A 23,722-nucleotide genomic window follows, 5' to 3' on the forward strand; every position below is an offset into this window, starting at 1 on the left:
TATTTCCCTTATAATTCACTGTATCACAATTCCAGTGGGTCAGAAGTTTACATACATTAAGTTGACTGTGCCTTTAAACAGCTTGTAAAATTTCAGAAAATGATTTATTGGCTTTAGAAACTTCTGATAGGCTAATTTACATAATTTGAGTCAATTGGATATGTACCTGTGGATTTATTTCAAGGCCTACCTTCAAACTCAGTGCCTCTTTTCTTGACATCATGGGAAAATCAAAAGAAATCAGCCAAGACCTCAGAAGAAAAATGTAGACCTACACAAGTCTGGTTCATCCTTGGGAGCAATTTCCAAACGCCTGACGGTACCACATTCATCTGTACGCAAGTATAAACACCATGGTGTCATGTTCTGACCTTTATTTCCTTTGTTTTGTCTTTATTTAGTATGGTCAGGGCGTGAGTTGGGGTGGGCAGTCTATGTGTGTTTTTCTATGTTGTGGGTTTGAGTTCAGCCTAGTATGGATCTCAATCAGAGGCAGGTGTCATTAGTTGTCTCTGATTGAGAATCATACTTAGGTAGCCTGGGTTTCATTTTTGAGTTGTGGGTGTTTGTTTTCCGTGTGTGTGTTTGTTGCCACACGGTACTGTTTCGGTTTCGTTCATTTCACGTTTATTGTTTTGTAGTGTTCAGTTTATGTCTTTAAAAAAACGTTATGGACACTTACCACGCTGCACATTGGTCCTCCGATCCTTCTCGCTTCTCCTCCTCAGAGGAGGAATGCCGTTACAGAAACACCCACCAACAAAGGACCAAGCAGCGTGGTAAAGGACAGCAGCAGCAGCGGGAAAGAACACAGGACTCCTGGACATGGGAGGAGATTCTGGACGGCAAAGGACCCTGGGCACAGCCAGGGGAATATCGCCGCCTCAAAGCAGACCTGGAGGCAGCGAAGGCAGAGAGGCGCTGGTATGAGGAGGCAGCACGGCGCCGCGGCTGGAAGCCCGAGAGGCAGCCCCAAAAATGTCTTGGGGTGTACATTATCGGCCGGGCTAGAGTGGGCATCGAGCCAGGTGCCATGAAGCCGGCTCTGCGCATCTGGTCTCCAGTGCGTCTCCTCGGGCCGGCGTACATGGCACCAGCCTTACGCATGGTGTCCCCGGTTCGCCAGCACAGCCCAGTGCGGGCTATTCCACCTCGCCGCACTGGCCGGGCTACGGGGAGTATTCAACCAGGTAAGGTTGGGCAGGCGATGCCAGAATCGCCCTTCACTCCGGAGCTGCCGGAATCTCCCGTCCATTCGGGACCCTAGAAATTCTCCCGTCCATTCGGGACCATTTCTAGGGTCCCCAGTCCGAGGTCGGCGGCGAGGGTCGCCGTGTTTAAGAGGCCACGGAGGCGGACAATGAAGCGGAGAAAAACTGTGGTTAAGTGGGGTCCACGTCCCACGCCAGAGCTGCCACCGCGGACAGACGCCCACCCAGACCCTCCCCTATAGGTTCAGGTTTTGCGGGCGGAGTCCGCACCTTTGGGGGGGGGGGGGAGTACTGTCACGTTTGTCTTTATTTAGTATGGTCAGGGCGTGAGTTGGGGTGGGCAGTCTATGTGTGTTTTTCATAAGAGGAGGAGGAATGCCGTTACACATGGGACCATGCAGCTGTCATACCGCTCAGGAAGGAGACGCATTCTGTCTCCTAGAGATTAACCTACTTTGGTGCAAAAAGTGCAAATCAATCCCAGAACAACAGCAAAGGACCTTGTGAAGATGATGGAGGAAACAGGTACAAAAGTATCTGTATCCACAGTAAAACGAGTCCTATATCAACATAACCCAGCAAGGAAGAAGTCACTCCTCTAAAAACCGCCATAAAAACGCCAGACTACTGTTTGCAACTGCACAAGGGGACAAAGATAGTACTTTTTGGAGAAAGGTCCTCTGGTCTGATGAAACAAAAATAGAACTGTTTGGCCATAATGACCATCGTTATGTTTGGAGGAAAAAGGGGGAGGCTTGCAAGCCATCCCAACCTTAAAGCGCGGGGGTGGCAGCATCATATTTTGAGGGTGCTTTGCTACAAAAGGGACTGGTGCACTTCACAAAATAGATGGCATCATGCGGTAGGAAAATTATGTGGCTATATTGCAGCAACATCTCAAGACATCAGTCAGGAAGTTATAGCTTGGTTGCAAATGGGTCTTCCAAATTACAATGACCCCAAGCATACTTCCAAAGTTGTGGCAAAATGGCTTAAGGACAACAAAGTCAAGGTACCAAATACCAATTGAGTGTATGTAAACCGACTGGGAATGTGATGAAAGAAATAAAAACTGAAATAAATCATTCTCTCTGACATTTCACATTCTTAAAATAAAGTGGTGATCCTAACTGATCTAAGACAGGGAATTTTTACTAGGATTAAATAGGAATTGTGAAAAACTAAGTTTAAATGTATTTGGATAAGGTGTATGTAAACTTCCGACTTCAACTGTATAATCCACCTAAACTTGGCCTATCTGAAATATGAAAATTATCAATTAAATTATTGGCCTTTTGTTCTGGCAAAGATGAGCCTGTACCCTGATGAAGACAGCTTGTCTGTCGAAACGTTGGACATAAAAATAAAATAATAATTTTAGCATCTGACCTTCTAGGGCTAGCGGCTCTCCTTCATTTTTCAAAGATGAACCTGTAGCAGATTGATCAATGTAGGTAGACTACTCTGTTTTTGCCAGGCAAACCGGAGAAATTAAGTTATTTCTTTCTGGTCACAGTTTTTCTTTCTGGTCACACACTCACGACCCCCCAAAACCTTCTCAGTGTGCTACTATAGCTCACACAACCTGTGTTGATTGACGGTTTGCTGGTCCAATCAGAGGGACGAGTGTGCATTTCACTAGCAAATCTTTTTTGTTGTTGTTTGCAAGTGTGATACTGAATGAGTGACACAAAACAAGTGACCAAACGTTACAAAATCTGGCCAGATAAGTCATCAGTCTCAAGTCTAACTCGAGTCCCAAGTCTTGAGGCTCCAAGTCGAAGTCAAGTCTCAAGTTGTTTTATTTTCTATGAAGTTGACTCTCAAGTCATCAAATCTGTGACTTAAACCTGACTCGAATTCATGTCATGTGACTTGAGTCCACACCTCTGGTTTTGTGTGTGTATTCTGTCATAGGTCTCCACAATGCTACTACTAGGGTTTGTGTGGGTATATTCTCATAGGTCCCCATATCTGTGTGTGTGTGTGTGTGTGTGTGTGTGTGTGTGTGTGTGGCATTACCTTGAAGGATTGAACAAAGGTCCAGAGCAGGATGCGGATGGTTTCTCCCTGCCGGAGCAGTTTGATGAGCCTGGCAGCCCTGAACAGTCTCAGGAAACTCAAGTTGATGAAGTTATTCTACAACCCCACAATATGACCAGACACAAGAGTGTGTGAGAGAGAGAAATAGAGATAGAAAGAGAGACATGGGAGGGGTGAGGGGAAAGAAGGAAGGAGAGATGGGAAAAGGGGGAAGAGAGGGATGGAAAGATAGAGGCAGGGACAAATAGAGGGAGGGAAGTGTGGAGAAAAGGAGGTAGAGAGGAGAAGCTTATCACTTGCCATGCAATGTTAGATAACTATTTCCTGTCCTAAAACAAACCAAACCATAAAAGCAGGGGAAAAGTTCAAAAACAAACTGAGGAGGATTCAAAATCAACAGAAAAGCAACCAAACAGAACTGGAATCAAATGCAAACCAAACCAAAAAAGTCAAGGCTTGTAGCAGGCTCGGGCATATCCAAGGAGTTAGAAGAAGGGAATCAATACAGGGGAAAGGAAAATCATATATTCAAAACCTAACCATGTCACCCAATTGGGCAGTAAGTAGTAGCAGTAGGTAGAAAGTAGTAGTAGTAGTACTAGTTTGTAGTAGCAGTAGTAGTTGGTTGTAGTGGTAGTAGTAGTAGTAGCTTGAAGTAGTAGTAATAGTTGGTAGTACTGGTAGTAGTAGTAGTTTGTACTAATAGTAGTAGTAGTAGTTGGTAGTAGTGGTAGTAGTAGTAGTAGTAGTTTGTAGTAGTAGTAGTAGTAGTTGGTAGTAGTGGTAGTAGTAGTCAAAGTAGTTTGTAGTAGTAGCTGGTAGTAGTGGTAGTAGTAATAGTAGTAGTTTGTAGTAGTAGTAGTAGTAGTAGGTCCCCACAATGCTCAGATATAATGGTGCAGGAGGGGATGGCTCTAACCAACTGGGCTATTTTGTTTGTTTTTTCGCATTGTTTGTAACTCATTTTGTACATAATTTGCTGCTACCGTCTCTTATGACCGAAAAGAGCTTCTGGACAGAACAGCGATTACTCACCTAGAACTGGAGAAAGATTTTTTTTCTGCTTTCTGTCAAGACAAGGCCCAAATCCCCGTAATCAGTGTGAAGAAAAGACGGAGAAAAAGGGGGAGGAGGGCAGGGTGCCTTTTAAGAATTTGCCGAAGAGTAGGTAAACCACCGCTACCCTCCATATTATTGGCCAGCATGCAATCATTGCAAAACAAACGGGACAATCTCCGATTAAGACTATCCTATCAACGGCACATTAAAAATGTAATATCTTATGTTTCACCAAGGCATGGCTGAATGACAAAACGTATAATATAGAGCTGGATGGCTTCTCTGTGCATCGGCAGGACAGAGCAGCTACAACTGGTAAGACGAGGGGCGGAGGTGTGTGTCTATTTGTCAATAATTGCTGGTGCGCAATGTCTAATATTAAAGAAGTCTCGAGGTATTGCTCGCCTGGGATAGAATACCTCATGATAAGCTGTAGACCACACTATCTACCAAGAGAGTTCTCATCTATATTATTCGTAGCCATCTATTTACCATCACAAACCGATGCTGGCACTAAAACCGCACTCAACGAGTGGCCATAAGCAAACAAGAAAATGCTCATCCAGAAGCGGCGCTCCTAGTGGCCGGGGACTTTAATTGCAGGCGAATTTAAATCTGGTTTACCTCATTTCTACCAGCATGTTAAAAGTACAACCAGAGGGAAAAAAAACTCTAGACCACTTTTACTCCACACACAGAGATGCAAACAAAGCTCTCCCTCACCCTCCATTTGGAAAATCTGTCCACAATTCTATCCTCCTGATTCTCGCTTACAAGCAAAAACAAAATCAGGAAGTACCAGTCACTCGCTCAATACGGAAGAGGTCAGATGACGTGGATGATATGCTACAGAACTGTTTGCGAGCACAGACTGGAATATGTTCCGGGATTCATCCATTGGCATTGAGGAGTATACCACCTTAGTCTCCGGCTTCATCAATAAGTGCATCGACGACGACATTCCCACAGTGACCATACGTGCATTTCCCAACCAGAAGCCAAGGATTACAGGCAACATCCGCACTGAGCTAAAGGCTAGAGCTGCCTCTTTCAAGGAGCGGGACACTTATCCAGACGCTTATAAGAAATCCCGTGATGCCCTCAGACGAACCATCAAACAGGCAAAGTGTCAATACATGACCAAAATTGAATCCTACTACACCGGCTCTGATGCTCATCGGACGTGACAGGGCTTGAAAAATATTACAGACTACAAAGGGAAACCCAGCCGCGAGCTGCCCAGTTACGCGAGCCTACCAGACGAGCTAAATTCCTTTTATGCTCGCTTCGAGTTAAGCAACACTGAAGCATGACTGAGAGCACCAGCTGTTCCAGACGACTGTGGGATCCCGCTCTCCGTAGCTGATGTGAGTAAGACCTTTAAACAGGGCAACATTCACAATTACCTCGACTAACCTGTAACCCCGCACATTGACTTGGTACAGCCTCGTTATTGTTATGTAATTTTAGTAAATTTTTTCTTAACTCTATTTGAACTGCATTGATGGTTAAGGGCTTGTAAGTAAGCATTTCACGGTATTCAGCGCATGTTTTAAATTTTAATTGTATTTATTTAACCTTTATTTAACTAGGCAAGTCAGTTAAGAACAAATTCTTATTTACAATGACGGCCTCCCCGGGAACCGTGGGTTAACTGCAACCTTTCGGTAACTGGCCCAACGCTCTAACCACTAGGCTACTTGCCGCCTCCCACTTGAGGCTACCTGCCGCATGTGATAAATTAAATTTGATTTGAGTAGTAGTAGTAGTAGCAGTAGTAGTAGTAGTAGTAGAAGTACTAGTAGTAGTAGCAGTACTAGTAGTAGTAGTAGTAGTAGTAAATAGTAATAGCAGTAGTAGTTAGTAGTAGTAAGTAGTAGTGGGTGGAGGGAACCGTTTTTCTTGTAAATACAACCAAATGCACTGATCCTCAAGGCAAATGCACCACCGCACAATATGGAGCTAGCTAGATCACAGCAAGTTAACCACGTGTCAACGCAACGCAGCAAAGCTGACAGCTCTCCTCCACAAGGGATTGGCTCGTTTTAGTCCTGTGACATTATAAAGTCAGGTTCGATTCCATTTCAGTTCACTCAATTCAGGGGATAAAATTAGATAACATTTAATTCATAAAATTGAAAATTGTCCACTGTTGCTTTAAGAGGACTCCTGAATTTCAAGTCACCTCCTGAAATAACATAATTTACATGGAATTGAACTTAACCTTTCTTGCGTCACAGTCAGAGAAAGGGAAGGGGGAGTGGGCTTCTGAGTTGAAGGATAAACTGCAAATACTGTATATTGATGATATTTAGAAATATAATATATAACTCAAATATATAGCTCAAATTATTACACACTTAATGGCGAAAGCATTTGTAAAAACCACTACAGAAATAAAACTGTACTTGATCAATGTAAACTATGTGTGTGATGCTCACTGTCCTATTTGATTACTGTAAACTATGTGTGTGATGCTCACTGTCCTATTTGATTACTGTAAACTATGTGTGTGATGCTCACTGTCCTATTTGATTACTGTAAACTATGTGTGTGATGCTCACTGTCCTATTTGATTACTGTAAACTATGTTTGTGATGCTCACTGTCCTATTTGATTACTGTAAACTATGTTTGTGATGCTCACGGTCCTATGATGTGCATGGTCCTTCAACCCTCTACCAAGGGAAGGGTTCTGGGTTAGAGAGGGCTTGGCAGTAGGCACATTCAGCTCCCATCAAGAGCATGTTCACTATGGCATTGCAACACAAGCCTATGTGGGTGTATTTATTAGGCTATGTACTGTTGTGTGTGTGTCTATGTGTGTGTAGGTCAGTGTCCATGTATGTCTGGGTGTGTTTAACTAATGTGTCTATGAGTAGTATACGTGTGTGCCCTCCCTGCCAGAGACATGCAGTGGGGCAGCATGCACCGTAGCCCGGTCCGCCATGGGTGAAGCTTTAGACCCAGTCACTCTGTGTACTCCTGTCACACCTTACTCCCCTGGCTCTCACAGACACTAGTGTGTGTGTGTGTGTGTGTGTGTGTGTGTGTGTGTGTGTGTGTGTGTGTGTGTGTGTGTGTGTTTTAAGGAATGTAAGCAGTGGTGCATGTCTAGTGATTGTGAGAGTATTGTCCAGGCTGTAATAGGCTTGACCAGCTTCCGTTCCTTTCCTACATTACCACAGATCTGATAGAATACTTTTACAACACATTTGTTCTTCCTTCTCTCCTTGAAATAATCACTGATTGAACATGATCAGATTAGCGAGAGCAGGAGTTCCACCACATAGCTACATAAAGGTAACTGCCAAAATAGAGGAAACACCAACGTAAAGCGTTGTAGTAGGGTGTTGGGCCACCACGAGCTGCCAGAACAGCTTCAATGTGCCTTGGCATAGATTCTACAAGTGTCTGGAACTCTATTGGAGGGATTTAATGCCATTCTTCCATGAGACAATTCCATTACTCCTGTCTCAGGCGTCGCTCGATTTTCATGCTAAACAAACCATTCAGTGACCACTCGTGCCCTGTGGATGGGGGTATTGTTATCCTGGAAGAGGTCACTCCCATCAAGACAGAAAGGTTGAAGGGGAGCATTCAGAAAGGCTGTGTATTTATTGCCATTTACCTTGCCCTCTAAAGGGATGAGTGGACCATGCCAGGAAAAGGCACCCCACACCATAACAGAGCTGCCAGAAGCCTCATTTACTCAAGTGGTTCCTTTATTTTGGATCAGATCAGTCAGATCAGAGCTGTGATCCCTTCAAGGAAGGGAGGAAGGAAGGATGCATTTGAACAGTATTAAATCAGAACCTGAAGGGTATTAGGACAATGACTACTGGCCAATTCCAAATTGACCTGAAGCCCCTCTAGGTCTATCACGTGTAGATCTGAAAGCATTGGATTGGTATCAGTAATCTGACAACGAACCCATCCAGATAGGCTAGGTGGAATATTAGCTAAATCCTATCTGATCCTTTTAGATCTATACAAGGGGTAGTCCATTTGGGATTGGTCGAATGTCTCTGTCCGGTGACTGGGAGCAGGAGGTCAATCGAGTCATCTTGTCAAACCTGGGTCAGAGATCAAAGGTCAGGGGTCACTGCCAGGGTGAGGAGTCGAGCAACATGCATCACCACAGCCACACCAGGAAATGGATGCAGTAATTAAAGTATCTCCAAAAAAGTACAAACCATCTACATGTGGATGTTGCAGATGACATGGTTTATAGCGGCATTTTTGGAGGTTGATTTAACAAAGAGTGAGATTGGCCAGGCCAGGTTTCATGGATGGACACATAGTGCATTTTGATTGGATGAATTCGTCAGAAGGGAGAGGGACGAAGTAGTTGCCATTAAGTAGCGTAGAGTTAAAGAAAGCATGTAAAAAAAGATAAAACAGGAAATGAATTTTCATTATGTACACATTATTACTGAGTTCAGTTCAGTCATAACACTGCCTCCATACATACAACAGTTCAGTCATAACACTGCCTCCATACATACAACAGTTCAGTCATAACACTGCCTCCATACATACAACAGTTCAGTCATAACACTGCCTCCATACATACAACAGTTCAGTCATAACACTGCCTCCATACATACAACAGTTCAGTCATACCACTGCCTCCATATATACAACAGTTCAGTCATAACACTGCCTCCATACATACAACAGTTCAGTCATAACACTGCCTCCATACATACAACAGTTCAGTCATAACACTGCCTCCATACATACAACAGTTCAGTCATAACACTGCCTCCATACATACAACAGTTCAGTCATAACACTGCCTCCATACATACAACAGTTCAGTCATAACACTGCCTCCATACATACAACAGTTCAGTCATAACACTGCCTCCATACATACAACAGTTCAGTCATAACACTGCCTCCATACATACAACAGTTCAGTCATAACACTGCCTCCATACATACAACAGTTCAGTCATAACACTGCCTCCATACATACAACAGTTCAGTCATAACACTGCCTCCATACATACAACAGCAGGGATATCAACGACTAGGAAACAGATGAAGTTCAAAAAATATAATATAATCTCATGTTAGGAGTAATCTCATGTTCAAAAAACATGAGATTACTCCTAACATGAGATTACTTTTAACATGAGATTACTACTAACATGCGATTACTCCTAACATGAGATTACTTTTAACATGAGATTACTCCTAACATGAGATTACTTTTAACATGAGATTACTTTTAACATCCACACACTAACAAGCTTCCATTGGACTGCGAGGAAAATGAACATGATTGTCAAGTCGTGTGTTTGAATCAGCGCAATGGCAACTACAGCTTTAATTTGAGCTGACCCAAATTAAAGGCTACTTTGATGGACTACCACTGGACTGATCCAAGAACAGGGCTTGCTTTTTCATGTTCAAAGGTCCCTCTCAATCAAATGGTGTCTCGGACTGGTCTGAGGTCAGTTTAGAGAAGAGGAACCAATTCCACCTGATTGTTTTGCCATTAACATCCACTGCCAGTAACAGCTGGTAGGACGGTTTATAGAGCATAGTTGGGGACAGGAGTTTTTCCTCACCATAAGAACTGACAGGAAAAACGAGGGTCTAGTTCAAGTCATGTAGTCAGGAAAAACTCTTGCCACTACTAAGATATTATGTAATCATAATATACATGATATAACATTATGTCAAAATACTATACCCATTGAAATAAAATCTTATTTAATTTCTATGATTATGCCTGTGGTCACCAACCTTTGTCATGCAGAGCTACATGATGTTCAAGCTTTTGTTCCAGCCCAGCAGTAACACACCTGATTCAACCAATCAACCAATCAATGTCCCAATGAGGAGTTAAAGGTTTAATCAGATCTGTTGGTGCTGGGCTGGTTATAAACGCATATAGCTCTCCAGGACCTGGGTTGATAGAGTTTAGGTTTTTTTAATGGAAACAAAGGTATAGCTGTCAGGACTGTCTCAGAGACACACAACATTCAAAAACAATATTCATATTTCATAATATGGTTTATAAAGGCATTACAACACACACACACTCGCATGCATGCACAAGTGTACGCGCACACACCACATTACCTGCCTGAATACCTGAATAACTAGTGTGTCTACCTCATTGGCTATCATTCTTCACTATCCAACTGGTTGCTAAGTGGTTGCCTGGCTAGAGGAACAGTCTGATTGGCCAGATTGTTTTGAGGCTGGTTATTTGATTGGCTGTCAGGTTGCCTAGCAGATCAGTAAAGTAGTCTGTGTGTGTGTGTGTGTGTGTGTGTGTGTGTGTGTGTGTGTGTGTGTGTGTGTGTGTGTTAGTCTCCTGAGTATTGTCTCAGTGGTGGCTGGGCTACCACGATCCAGGTCTCTGTGCTCTGCTCTCTACCAACTGGGACAATTATGTAAGGCTTTCAAAATATGTTCATGCTTCACTGAGCAATGCAAGATCCTGTACACTACGTTCTCTGCCTTTCTCTCTGCTTCTCTATGTGCCCCTGCTCTCTTTCTATCTGCCCCCCCTCTCTCTCTTTCTACCTGTCCAACACCCCCCCTCTCTCTACCTCTTTACCTCTCTCTCTCTCTCTCTTTCTCCCTCTCTCTACTTGTCTCACTCTCTTTACCTCTCCCCCTTACACTCTCTCTCTCTCTGCCTCTCTCTCTCTCTACCTCTCTCTCTCTCTGCCTCTGTCACTCTCCCACTCATTCCACTGAACTTGCTGACACACCATTTCCCTTTCCCACTGTTAATTCCCCCTGCCTCCTCACTTACCCCGAGCTCAGTCACTAAAATATCTGTAATGCTGCCCAGGACTGTCACACAGTCAAAAATGTTCCAGGCATCTTTGAAGTAATTCTGTGGGCAGAAGAGAAAGAGGGAGGGGAAGGGAGGGAAACAAAGAAGGAGTAGGAAGAAAGGAAAGAGATTGAGGAGAGAAAGGACAAAAAAGTTGAGTCAGTGTCAGACGGCAACAGGACATAGATTAGACGAGATAAAATGAACGCCAGTTATGCCATATTGAAGTCATTCCAGCAGCATATATGACTAGAGTCCTAAAATCCCTGACTCTCCTTTTTATTAGTCTCTCTCTCTCTCTCTCTCTGTCACGTCTTGGTCTTAGTATTTTGTGTTTTCTTTAATTATTTGTTCAGGCCAGGGTGTGACATGGGTTTATTGTATTGTCGTATTGGGGTTTGTAGTATTTGGGATTGCGGCTGAGTAGGGGTGTTGTATAGGCTTGGCTGCCTGAGGCGGTTCTCAATCAGAGTCAGGTGATTCTCGTTGTCTCTGATTGGGAACCATATTTAGGTAGCCTGGGTTTCACTGTGTGTTTGTGGGTGATTGTTCCTGTCTCAGTGTGTTTGTATTTCACCAGATAGGCTGTATAGGTTTTCTCGTTCCGTATTCTTGTTTTTGTATTGTTCGTGTTTTTTCTATATTAAAGATGTATTGAACTAACCACGCTGCATTTTGGTCCGACTCTCCTTCGACGGAAGAAAGCCGTTACACACTCTCTCTCTCTCTCTCTCTCTCTCTCTCTCTCTCTCTCTCTCTCTCTCTCTCTGCATGTTGGGAGTGTTTGGTGCATGCTGGGAATTGTATGAGCGAGTGCGAGTGCGAGTGCGAGTGTTGTCTGGAGTTTCCTTTTCTTGGTGGTTTGCCTTTTTCTATGCATGATTAATGTTATTATTGTTTTTATTCTTGTGGTAGTATTAAGTATATTGTATTTGTCAGAATTGCCCTGGTTTTGGCGGGGATGGTGACCCACATGGGGACGTCGCCCCTGTCACTTCGGCACGGCTTTAGGTGTGTTACTGAAGATCCTGTCACTGTGGAGGAGTTTCTGGCCGCCGTAGGAGAGAAGGTAGGATACGAGAATGTTGCTTCTGCGATGAATAAAGCGGTGGTGGTATTTCTTAAAGAAGAGCGTCTTGTTGATCGGATGGTTGAGCATGGCGTACTTCTTAAAGAAGAGCGTCTTGTTGATCGTATGGTTGAGCATGGCGTATTTCTTAAAGAAGAGCGTCTTGTTGATCGTATGGTTGAGCATGGCGTACTTCTTAAAGAAGAGCGTCTTGTTGATCGTATGGTTGAGCATGGCGTACTTCTTAAAGAAGAGCGTCTTGTTGATCGTATGGTTGAGCATGGCGTATTTCTTAAAGAAGAGCGTCTTGTTGATCGTATGGTTGAGCATGGCGTACTTCTTAAAGAAGAGCGTCTTGTTGATCGTATGGTTGAGCATGGCGTACTTCTTAAAGAAGAGCGTCTTGTTGATCGTATGGTTGAGCATGGCGTACTTCTTAAAGAAGAGCGTCTTGTTGATCGTATGGTTGAGCATGGCGTACTTCTTAAAGAAGAGCGTCTTGTTGATCGTATGGTTGAGCATGGCGTACTTCTTAAAGAAGAGCGTCTTGTTGATCGTATGGTTGAGCATGGCGTACTTCTTAAAGAAGAGCGTCTTGTTGATCGTATGGTTGAGCATGGCGTACTTCTTAAAGAAGAGCGTCTTGTTGATCGGATGGTTGAGCATGGCGTACTTCTTAAAGAAGAGCGTCTTGTTGATCGTATGGTTGAGCATGGCGTATTTCTTAAAGAAGAGCGTCTTGTTGATCGTATGGTTGAGCATGGCGTACTTCTTCAAGCTATGTTTATTCAAGTTACGCAGCTTTTTTCTCCATCAACAAGGGTAACGATTTTGAATGTACCATTGTTTATTCCCAATGAGCTATTGAAGTGTGAGTTATTGCGGTTTGGGACATTTGCAAGATCAATTGAGATTGTCCCATTGGGTTGCAAATACCCGGCTTTGAAACAGGTTATGTCGTTTCAAACACCCGGCTTTGAAACAGGTTATGTCGTTTCAAACACCCGGCTTTGAAACAGGTTATGTCGTTTCAAACACCCGTCTTTGAAACAGGTTATGTCGTTTCAAACACCCGGCTTTGAAACAGGTTATGTCATTTCAAACACCTGGCTTTGAAACAGGTTATGTCGTTTCAAACACCCGTCTTTGAAACAGGTTATGTCATTTCAAACACCCGGCTTTGAAACACGTTATGTCTTTTCGGCGACAGGTGTTTATTTTCTTAGACTCACCGGAGTCTGAAACTCTGGCACATCTGTTCTTACAGTGTCCCAGGTTGGTCGGGATGACTGACCTGATCACTAGCTGGTTCTCTGCTCTGGGAGAGGTTTTCTCTTCCCAACAGTTTATATTTTGGGCCAAAGTACAGGTTTAGTCGAAGAGGTGTAATTCTCTTGCTTAATTTTGTGTCAGGGGCAGCTACATTAGCAATATGGAAGACACAAAATAACAGTATTTGGGGACAGGGGTCTGCGGGTGTGGTGGGACTGCTGGAGGTGATGTTGGCAGCGAGACTGAGGGTTGAGTTTGCCTATTACAAAATTGTTAACAACATTGATCTGTTTATGAATATATGGGTATTCAGAGGCTGTTGTGTAGAGTTAGTGTGGAGGAAGATTTGGTGTTGTGTTTTTAATTGATGTGTAACCACAGTTTTGTGAGTGTTTATTGTGTTGAGGGTTCCCAGACCCAATAAAGGTTATTTAAATCTAAAAACATTCTCTCTCTCTCCCTCTTTCTCTCTCTCTCTCCCCTCTCTCTCTTTCTTTCTCTCTTTATATCTCTCTCTCTCTCCTCTAATTATTCCCCCTCTTCTCCATATATCTTCCCACCACTCTTCCTCAAACCTTTCCTCTCTGCCTTTCTCCTCTCCTTCACTCTCCTCTCACCCATCCCTCCCCCTATAGCCATTTGTCTATCTCAATACCCAGGTGACTGCTACAGTACACAGGTTATTAACTGGGAAAAACAATAATAATCTCTATACATTTATACACATACTACCAGTAGATAGTAGATAGAGAGACAGATAAACGGATCATTAGATTCAATGTAGTTAGTTACATGTAGTTAGCTAGCTGATTAGTTACATTCTCAGATCGCTATAGGACTATACTTTGAGGGCAAGCTTTGGCATGTTAGATTGATAGATTGCTTAGTTAGTTAGTTATATGTAGTTAGTTAGTTAGTTACATCTAAAATGAATTCCTATCATCATTGGAAGACGTGTGTGACACACTTACCAGCACTCCAAAGGCGATGATCTTGAGCACACACTCCATGGAGAACAGCGAGGTGAACACGATGTTCAGGTTGGCCAGCACAGCCTCGTAGGCCGGAGAGGCTCCGTCATACTACACACATACACAAACACAAACACACACACACACACACACACACACACACACACACACACACACACACACACACACACACACACACACACACACACACACACACACACATTTGCGCATGCATATACAAATATATGCACATAGACATACACAAGTACACAGAAATGCACAATAACACAAATACAGAGACAGAAATAAATGCATTAAAGAATATGACAAATATCATCCAACCACAGACAGAGACACAGACAACCACAGACAGAGAGGAAGACACATCCAAACACACACAGAGACACAGACAACCACAGACAGAGAGGAAGACACATCCAAACACACACAGAGACACAGACAACCACAGACAGAGAGGAAGACACATCCAAACACACAGAGACACAGACAACCACAGACAGAGAGGAAGACACATCCAAACACACACAGAGACACAGACAACCACAGACAGAGAGGAAGACACATCCAAACACACACAGAGACACAGACAACCACAGACAGAGAGGAAGACACATCCAAACACACACAGAGACACAGACAACCACAGACAGAGAGGAAGACACATCCAAACACACACAGAGACACAGACAACCACAGACAGAGAGGAAGACACATCCAAACACACACAGAGACACAGACAACCACAGACAGAGAGGAAGACACATCCAAACACACACAGAGACACAGACAACCACAGACAGAGAGGAAGACACATCCAAACACACACAGAGACACAGACAACCACAGACAGAGAGGAAGACATATCCAAACACACACAGAGACACAGACAACCACAGACAGAGAGGAAGACACATCCAAACACACACAGAGACACAGACAACCACAGACAGAGAGGAAGACGCATATGAAGACAGATAGAGACACTCACACAGGTTAGCACACAGAGGCAGAAACATTAGTTAAATCAGATAGATAGATAGATAGATAGATAGATAGATAGATAGATAGATAGATAGATAGATAGATAGATAGATAGATAGATAGATATATGGAGAGAGAGAGACTTCCGTGTTAAGTTATATGTGTGTGAGTGAAGTGAGGGTATATATGAAGTGATATAATCAGGGTGTCCAGGCTTGTTGTACCTTCATCATCAGTACGATAGTATTGAGCGCGATCATAGCCATGATTGTATACTCGAATGGCGGCGACACCACAAACTCCCACATGCGGTACTGGAAGCTTTGCTTGTTCTTAGGCATGTGTCGCGTCAACGGTTTGGCATTAATGGCGAAGTCTATGCAGCCTCTCTGGAAACACACACATACACAGACAGACAATAATGGGTTAATATCTCACTGAAAGTGCTGTGGTCTTCTATCCCGATCCTGCAAACCCACAGGATGTGTAGGCTTCTATTCTAAAGATGAGAAGATATTCAGCAACTCTTGGTAGGACCGTTATGACACGGTCCGGACCATGTCATCATATGTCATAACAGCTGACATCACCTGTTGTGACATATATTTAATTATTTTATGGCTGATTATGACACCTACATAAGAGTGTCAAAACCCACATTTACCCAAATTAGTTTTTTTCATTTCTTCCATTTGTTTAAGTTCCATTTGTTAGAAAGTTTGTAACTTAAGTCCTTTGTTGTAATGAATTCTTTACAGTCATGTTTTTTTGCCATCATATTTTAAATGTTTATTTTATTTTTTAAATTTGATTTCACCTTTATGTAACCAGGTAGGCTAGTTGAGAACAAGTTCTCATTTACAACTGCGAACTGGCCAAGATAAAGCAAAGCAGTCCGACTCAAACAACAACACAGAGTTAAACATGGAATAAACAAGCGTACAGTCAATAACACAGTCCAAAAGTCTATATACAGTGTGTGCAAATGGCGTGAGGAGGTAAAGCAATAAATAGGCCATAGTAGCAAGTAATTACAATTTAACAAATTAACATTGGAGCGATAGATGAGCAGATGATGATGTGCAAGTAGAAATACTGGTGCACAAAAGAGCAGAAAAGTAAATAAAAACAATATGGGGAGGAGGTAGGTAGATCGGATGGGCTATTTACAGATGGGCTACGTACAGCTACAGCGATCGGTTAGCTGCTCGGATAGCTGATGTTTAAAGTTAGTGAGGGAAATATAAGTCCCCACCCTCCAGTGGGTCTTGCGACAAATATGTAGCGAGGGCCAGCCAACGAGAGCAAACAGGTCGCAGTGGTGGGTGGTATATGGGGCTTTGGTGACAAAACGGATGGCACTGTGATAGACTGCATCCAGTTTGCTGAGTAGAGTGTTGGAGGCTATTTTGTAAATGACATCGCCGAAGTCAAGGATCAGTAGGATAGTCAGTTTTACTCGGGTATGTTTGGTGGCGTGAGTGAAGGAGGGTTTGTTGTGAAATAGAAAGCCGATTCGAGATTTAATTTTGGATTTGAGATGTTTAATATGAGTCTGGAAGGAGAATTTATTTAACAGTCTAGCCAGACACCTAGGTACCTGTAGTTGTCCAGATATTGTAAGTCAGAACCGTCCAGGGTGGTGATGCTAGTCGGGTGGGCGGATGCGGACAGCGAACGGTTGAAAAGCATGCATTTATTTTTACTAGCGTTAAAGAGTAGTTGGAGGCCATGGAAGGAGTGTTGTAATGGCATTGAAGCTCGTTTGGATGTTTGTTAACACAGTGTCCAAAGAAGGGCCAAATGTATACAGAATGGTGTCGTCTGCGTAGAGGTGGATCAGGGAATCACCCGCAGCAAGAGCGACATCGTTGATGTATACAGAGAAAAGTGTCTGCCCGAGTATTGAACCCTGTGGTACTACCATAGAGACTGACAGAGGTCCATACAACAGCCCCTCTGATTTGTCTGTCTGATAAGTAGTTGGTGAACCAGGTGAGGCAGTCATTTGAGAAACCAAGGCTGTTGAGTCTGCCGATAAGAATACGGTGATTGACAGAGTCGAAAGCCTTAGCCAGGTCGATGAAGACGGCTGCACAGTACAATCTTTTATTGATGGCGGTTATGATATCGTTTAGTACCTTGAGCGTGGCTGAGGTGCACCCGTGACCAGCTCAGAAACCGGATTGCACAGTGGAAAAGGTACGTTGGGATTCGAAATGGTCAGTGATCTGTTTATTAACTTGGCTTTCGAAGACTTTAGAAAGGCATGGTAGGATGGATATAGGTCTATAACAGTTTGGGTCTAGAGTGTCATCCCCTTTGAAGAGGGGGATGACCGCGGCAGCTTTCCAATCTTTAGGGATCTCGGACAATACGAAAGAGAGGTTGAACAGACTGGTAATAGGGGTTGCAACAATGGCGGCAGATAATTTTAGAAAGAGAGGGTCCAGATTGTCTAGCCCAGCTGATTTGTACGGGTCCAGGTTTTGCAGCTCTTTCAGAACATCTCCTATCTGGATTTGGGTGAAGGAGAAGCTGGGGTGGCTTGGGCAAGTAGCTGCGGGGGGTGCAATGCTTTTGGCCGGGGTTGGGGTAGCCAGGAGGAAATCATGGTCTCGATTAGTGTGGATTTATCGGTGGTGACAGTTTTACCTAGCCTCAGTGCAGTGGGCAGCTGGGAGGAGATGCTCTTGTTCTCCATGGACTTTACAGTGTCCCAAAACTTTTTAGAGTTAGAGCTACAGGATGCAAATTTCTGCCTGAAGAAGCTGGCCTTAGCTTTCCTGACTGACTGCGTGTATTGGTTCCTGACTTCCCTGAACAGTTGCATATCGCGGGGACTATTCGATGCTATTGCAGTCCGCCACAGGATAATGTCACGACTTCCGCCGAAGTCGGCTCCTCTCCTTGTTCGGGCGGCGTTTGGCGGTCGATGTCACCGGCTTTCTAGCCATCGCCGCTCCATTTTTCATTGATCCATTTGTTTTGTCTTGTTTTGCACACCTGGTTTGCATTTCCCAACCAAACTGCATGTATTTATTCCTCTGTTCCCCCTCATAGCTTTGTGTGATATTGTTTGTGTTACGTGTCATGTTTGACTCACCAGACTGGTGTTCGTATATTCTGTGTTTTGTCACGAGGTATGTTTATTTGTTTGAACATAATTATTGTGACTGTTTGCTCGTTTGGCACTTTTGCCAATTGGCTGGAGGTTTTGACGCAGTGGCGTCCGTCTGTTGGTTTCTCCTGCCTCAATAAAGTGTGTGCCTGTTCACAACTCTCTGCTCTCCTGCACCAGACTCTACCAATACGCACACACCTGACAGATAAATAACTTATGAACATCCTGTGTCACTTTACTAGGACTAAGAAAATACACTTTATGACACTGTCAATTAGCATTATAACCATCATAATCATATAAGCCAGATAGGCCTGTCACGTACATGCCCTCAGTCAAAAAGAGGGTGTCTTGTCCTGATCCTGAAATCTGCTCCTGCATTCATCAACAGAGCATTGGGGTAGGTGCATGTCTGACATCAGCGTGTGCGCAATTATAATTATAATTTAACATGGTAAATTTAAAAACAATTCTACAACATACTGTAAACATACTGTTGACACGTAGGCTGTGGTGTAATCGGATGTTTTGCCTTGTGTGGTAGGTTTTGTGGGTTACGACACTCTTATATAGGTGTATATATCTCACAACAGGTCTAAATATATGACCATATTACAAAAGGTTATGACCGTGTCATAATGTGTTATGTCGCTTGGTGTCAAGTGTTACCGAAGTTTCCCAAAGGGCGTAGACATCGATTCAACATCTATTCCACGGTGGTTCAACATCATTTAATTGAAATGACGTGGAAACAATATTGATTCAACCAGTGTGTGAAAATGTATGTTATTGTTACAACCAATGTGTTTCAGAAAATGCCTTCATCAGGATTTTGTTCTCAGCCTAGAGCTTAAACATTTGACTCAACTATTTGAGACCTGCGGGACTAGGTGACACCACTGTTGAACGCCAGCCATCTGTTCTTAAGGAGAGCATGCTAGTCACGGTCCCAACTGAGAGGTCCCAATCTCCCTTGGATGTGTTTGTCACACTCTTAAAAGCCTGGGGTTGTTACAAATAATAGCTACAATTTTAGCGCGTGGCGCAGTGGTCTAAGACACTGCATCTCAGTGACAAAGGAGTCACTACAGACCCTGGTTCAATTCCAGGCTGTATCATAACCGGCTGTGATTGGGAATCCCATAGGGCGGTGCACAGGGTTTTTGCCGGGGTTGGCTGTCATTGTAAATAAGAATTTGTGTTCTTAACTGACTTGCCTAGATAAATATATATATATTTTTAAAAACAGTATCTTTGCCATCACTTTTTCATGTCATTCTTCTCCAACCTCTCTGCCTTCTCCCTTCCACTCCTGTCCCTCTCTTCTCACCTCGTTTTTCTCTAAACTGTAATCCTCCATCATCTTGTCTCCTTGCTCCTGGAAAGTGATGATGATGAGAGCTACGAAGATATTGACGAAGAAGAAGGGGAAGACCACGAAGTACACCACGTAAAAGATGGACATCTCCATCCGGTACCCCGGGCTCGGGCCCTGATTCTCATAGGTCGCATCCACTGAATGTTTCAGCACCCTGGTGGAAGGTAGAGAGGAGAGAGGGATGGTTAAGGATGGGGGGGTGTTTGGGTGTGTGTTTGTGTGTATGTGTGTGTGTGTTTGAGAGAGCGAGAGAGAGATAGATAGAGAGAGAGAGGAATAGTTTTGTTTGTGTGTGTGCATGAACATGTGTCTGTGTGTCTATCAGTCTGTGTGTGTGTATGTGTGCGTGCACGTGTGTGTGTGTGTCTGTACTGTACTTACTGCGGCCACCCCTCTCCGGTAGACACGGTGAAGAGGGTGAGCAGGGCCCAAAGCACGTTGTCGTAGTGGAAATCGTACTTCTTCCACTCCCGCTTCTGCGCCTTCACTTCATTATTCCGCTCATAGACTAGATATTCGCCCCTGGAACACACAACAGATTGTTCATACTTACACTGTGTGTGTGTGTGTGTGTGTGTGTGTGTGTGTGTGTGTGTGTGTGTGTGTGTGTGTGTGTGTGTGTGTGTGTGTGTGTGTGTGTGTGTGTGTGTGTGTGTGTGCGTGTGTGTGTGTGTGTGTGTGTGTGTGTGTGTGTGTGTGTGTGTGCGGGTGTGTGTGTGCGCGCGTGTGTGTGTCTACATCATGTGTCCATACAGTATGTGTGTCTTCATGAGTGTGTCTCCTGACCTGCAATCGCGCTCAAACTCTTTGGACTCGTCAGTGCAGTAGAAGAATCTCCCTTTGAACAGCTGCACGGCCACCACAGCAAAAATAAACATGAAGAGCATGTAGACGATGAGGATGTTCAGGACGTTCTTCAGGGAGTTGACCACACAGTCAAACACAGCCTGGAGACACAGAGATACACAACAACACAGTCAGACACAGCCTGGAGACACAGAAATACACAATCAAACACAGCCTGGAGATACAGAGATACACAACAACACGTTCAGACACAGCTTGGAGACACTGAGATACACAGTCAAACAAAGGCACACAGCCTCGAGACACAGAGATACACAACAACACGTTCAGACACAGCCTGGAGACACAGAGATACACAACGACACAGTCAGACACAGCCTGGAGACACTGAGATACACAGTCAAACAAAGGCACACAGCCTGGAGACACAGAGATACACAACAACACAGTCAGACATAGCCTGGAGACACAGAGATACCCAACAACACAGTCAGACACAGCCTGGAGACACTGAGATACACAGTCAAACAAAGGCACACAGCCTGGAGACACAGAGATACACAACGACACAGTCAGACACAGCTTGGAGACACTGAGATACACAGTCAAACAAAGGCACACAGCCTGGAGACACAGAGATACACAACAACACAGTCAGACATAGCCTGGAGACACAGAGATACCCAACAACACAGTCAGACACAGCCTGGAGACACAGAGATACACACAACACAGTCAGACACAGCCTGGAGACACAGAGATACACAACAACACAGTCAGACACAGCCTGGAGACAGAGATACACAACAACACAGTCAGACACAGCCTGGAGACACAGAGATACACAACAACACAGTCAGACACAGCCTGGAGACACAGAGATACACAACAACACAGTCAGACACAGCCTGGAGACACAGAGATACACAACAACACAGTCAGACACAGCCTGGAGACGGAGATACACAGCCTGGAGACACAGAGATACACAACAACACAGTCAGACACAGCCTGGAGACACAGAGATACACAACAACACAGTCAAACAAAGGCACACAGCCTGGAGACACAGAGATACACAACAACATAGTCAAACAAAGCCTGGAGACACAGAGATACACAACAACACAGTCAGACACAGCCTGGAGACACAGAGATACACAACAACACAGTCAGACACAGCCTGGATACACAGAGATACACAACAACACAGTCAGACACAGCCTGGAGACACAGAGATACACAACAACACAGTCAGACACAGCCTGGAGACAGAGATACACAACAACACAGTCAGACACAGCCTGGAGACACAGAGATACACAACAACACAGTCAGACACAGCCTGGAGACACAGAGATACACAACAACACAGTCAGACACAGCCTGGAGACAGAGATACACAGCCTGGAGACACAGAGATACACAACAACACAGTCAGACACAGCCTGGAGACACAGAGATACACAACAACACAGTCAGACACAGCCTGGAGACAGAGATACACAACAACACAGTCAGACACAGCCTGGAGACAGAGATACACAACAACACAGTCAGACACAGCCTGGAGACAGAGATACACAACAACACAGTCAGACACAGCCTGGAGACACTGAGATACACAACAACACAGTCAGACACAGCCTGGAGACAGAGATACACAACAACACAGTCAGACACAGCCTGGAGACACAGAAATACACAATCAAACACAGCCTGGAGATACAGAGATACACAATCAAACACAGCCTGGAGACACAGAGATACACAGTCAAACACAGCCTGGAGACACAGAGATACACAATCAAACACAGCCTGGAGACACAGAAATACACAATCAAACACAGCCTGGAGATACAGAGATACACAATCAAACACAGCCTGGAGACACAGAAATACACAATCAAACACAGCCTGGAGACACAGAGATACACAATCAAACACAGCCTGGAGACACTGAGATACACAGTCAAACAAAGGCACACAGCCTGGAGACACAGAGATACACAACAACACAGTCAGACACAGCCTGGAGACACTGAGATGCACAGTCAAACAAAGGCACACAGCCTGGAGACACAGAGATACACAACAACACAGTCAGACACAGCCTGGAGACACAGAGATACACAGTCAAACAAAGGCACACAGCCCATCTGTACGTGACTGGGGCAGATTTAAATAGAGGTTGACGATGAGACAAATAAGAGGTCCAACAGCCTGGACACTGTAAGGTCCTACCTGGGAGAAATGTTTATCAGAATGGTGGATGTGGTTGTTAACAGACAGTAATAAACGTGGTGAGAGTTGAACGGACCTTGAGCTTTGGAAGACGCTTGATAGTCTTCAGAGGTCGCAACACTCTCAGAACCCTCAGAGACTTGATTGTGCTGATGTCTTTCCCCTTACTGCTTCCCCTGATTCACACACATACACACGCACACACACACACGCACGCACACACACACACACACACACGCACACACACACACACACACACACACACACACACACACACACACACACACACACACACACACACACACACACACACACACACACACACACACACACACACGCACAGACACACACACACAAACACACAAACAGTCAGAGAGGGAAGGGGCGGCACATGGAGGAAGCTGGCGTAGCCCCTCTTGGTTCAAATAGAAGAGAGAAGAAGTAGTAGGAGAGCATTCCTAGAAGGTAGCTGCTGAGTTCGCTCACTGACAGGAACTCAGACAGGGTTAGTTGACAAAGCATGCAGTATTATGACAGACTACTTCTACAAGGTTAAGTCGCACTGTACTTTCAGCTTTCTGTATGCTGTTACATGCTATATAAAGATGGATTGTTCCATTCAAACTACTCTCAACAACTCCAGCACTGTGCAATGCATCATCCAACACTAAGCAAGGTGGCTGAACCCACGGACACATGCACTGAAAGACTGAAACAGTGCAGTCTACTCATGCT

At 44.2% G+C, this 23,722-nt stretch overlaps 1 protein-coding gene and 1 pseudogene across 1 annotated transcript in view; one reads left to right on the forward strand and one right to left on the reverse strand.

Moving 5' to 3' along the window:
- LOC115126624 (voltage-dependent P/Q-type calcium channel subunit alpha-1A-like) overlaps positions 1–23,722 on the forward strand; it is a 340,470-nt pseudogene that overhangs the window by 134,983 nt on the left and 181,765 nt on the right.
- The window catches only part of LOC115126622 (voltage-dependent P/Q-type calcium channel subunit alpha-1A-like), an 87,940-nt gene that overhangs the window by 12,457 nt on the left and 51,761 nt on the right, over positions 1–23,722 (reverse strand). The window contains 8 exon segments of the mRNA XM_065011044.1: positions 3,234–3,350; positions 11,097–11,180; positions 14,433–14,543; positions 15,659–15,823; positions 19,889–20,090; positions 20,318–20,458; positions 20,723–20,883; positions 23,064–23,163. Coding sequence (XP_064867116.1) covers positions 3,234–3,350; positions 11,097–11,180; positions 14,433–14,543; positions 15,659–15,823; positions 19,889–20,090; positions 20,318–20,458; positions 20,723–20,883; positions 23,064–23,163 — 1,081 coding nt within the window.

This window comes from Oncorhynchus nerka, linkage group LG26, assembly GCF_034236695.1.
Source record: "Oncorhynchus nerka isolate Pitt River linkage group LG26, Oner_Uvic_2.0, whole genome shotgun sequence".
Taxonomy (NCBI): Eukaryota; Metazoa; Chordata; class Actinopteri; order Salmoniformes; family Salmonidae; genus Oncorhynchus; species Oncorhynchus nerka.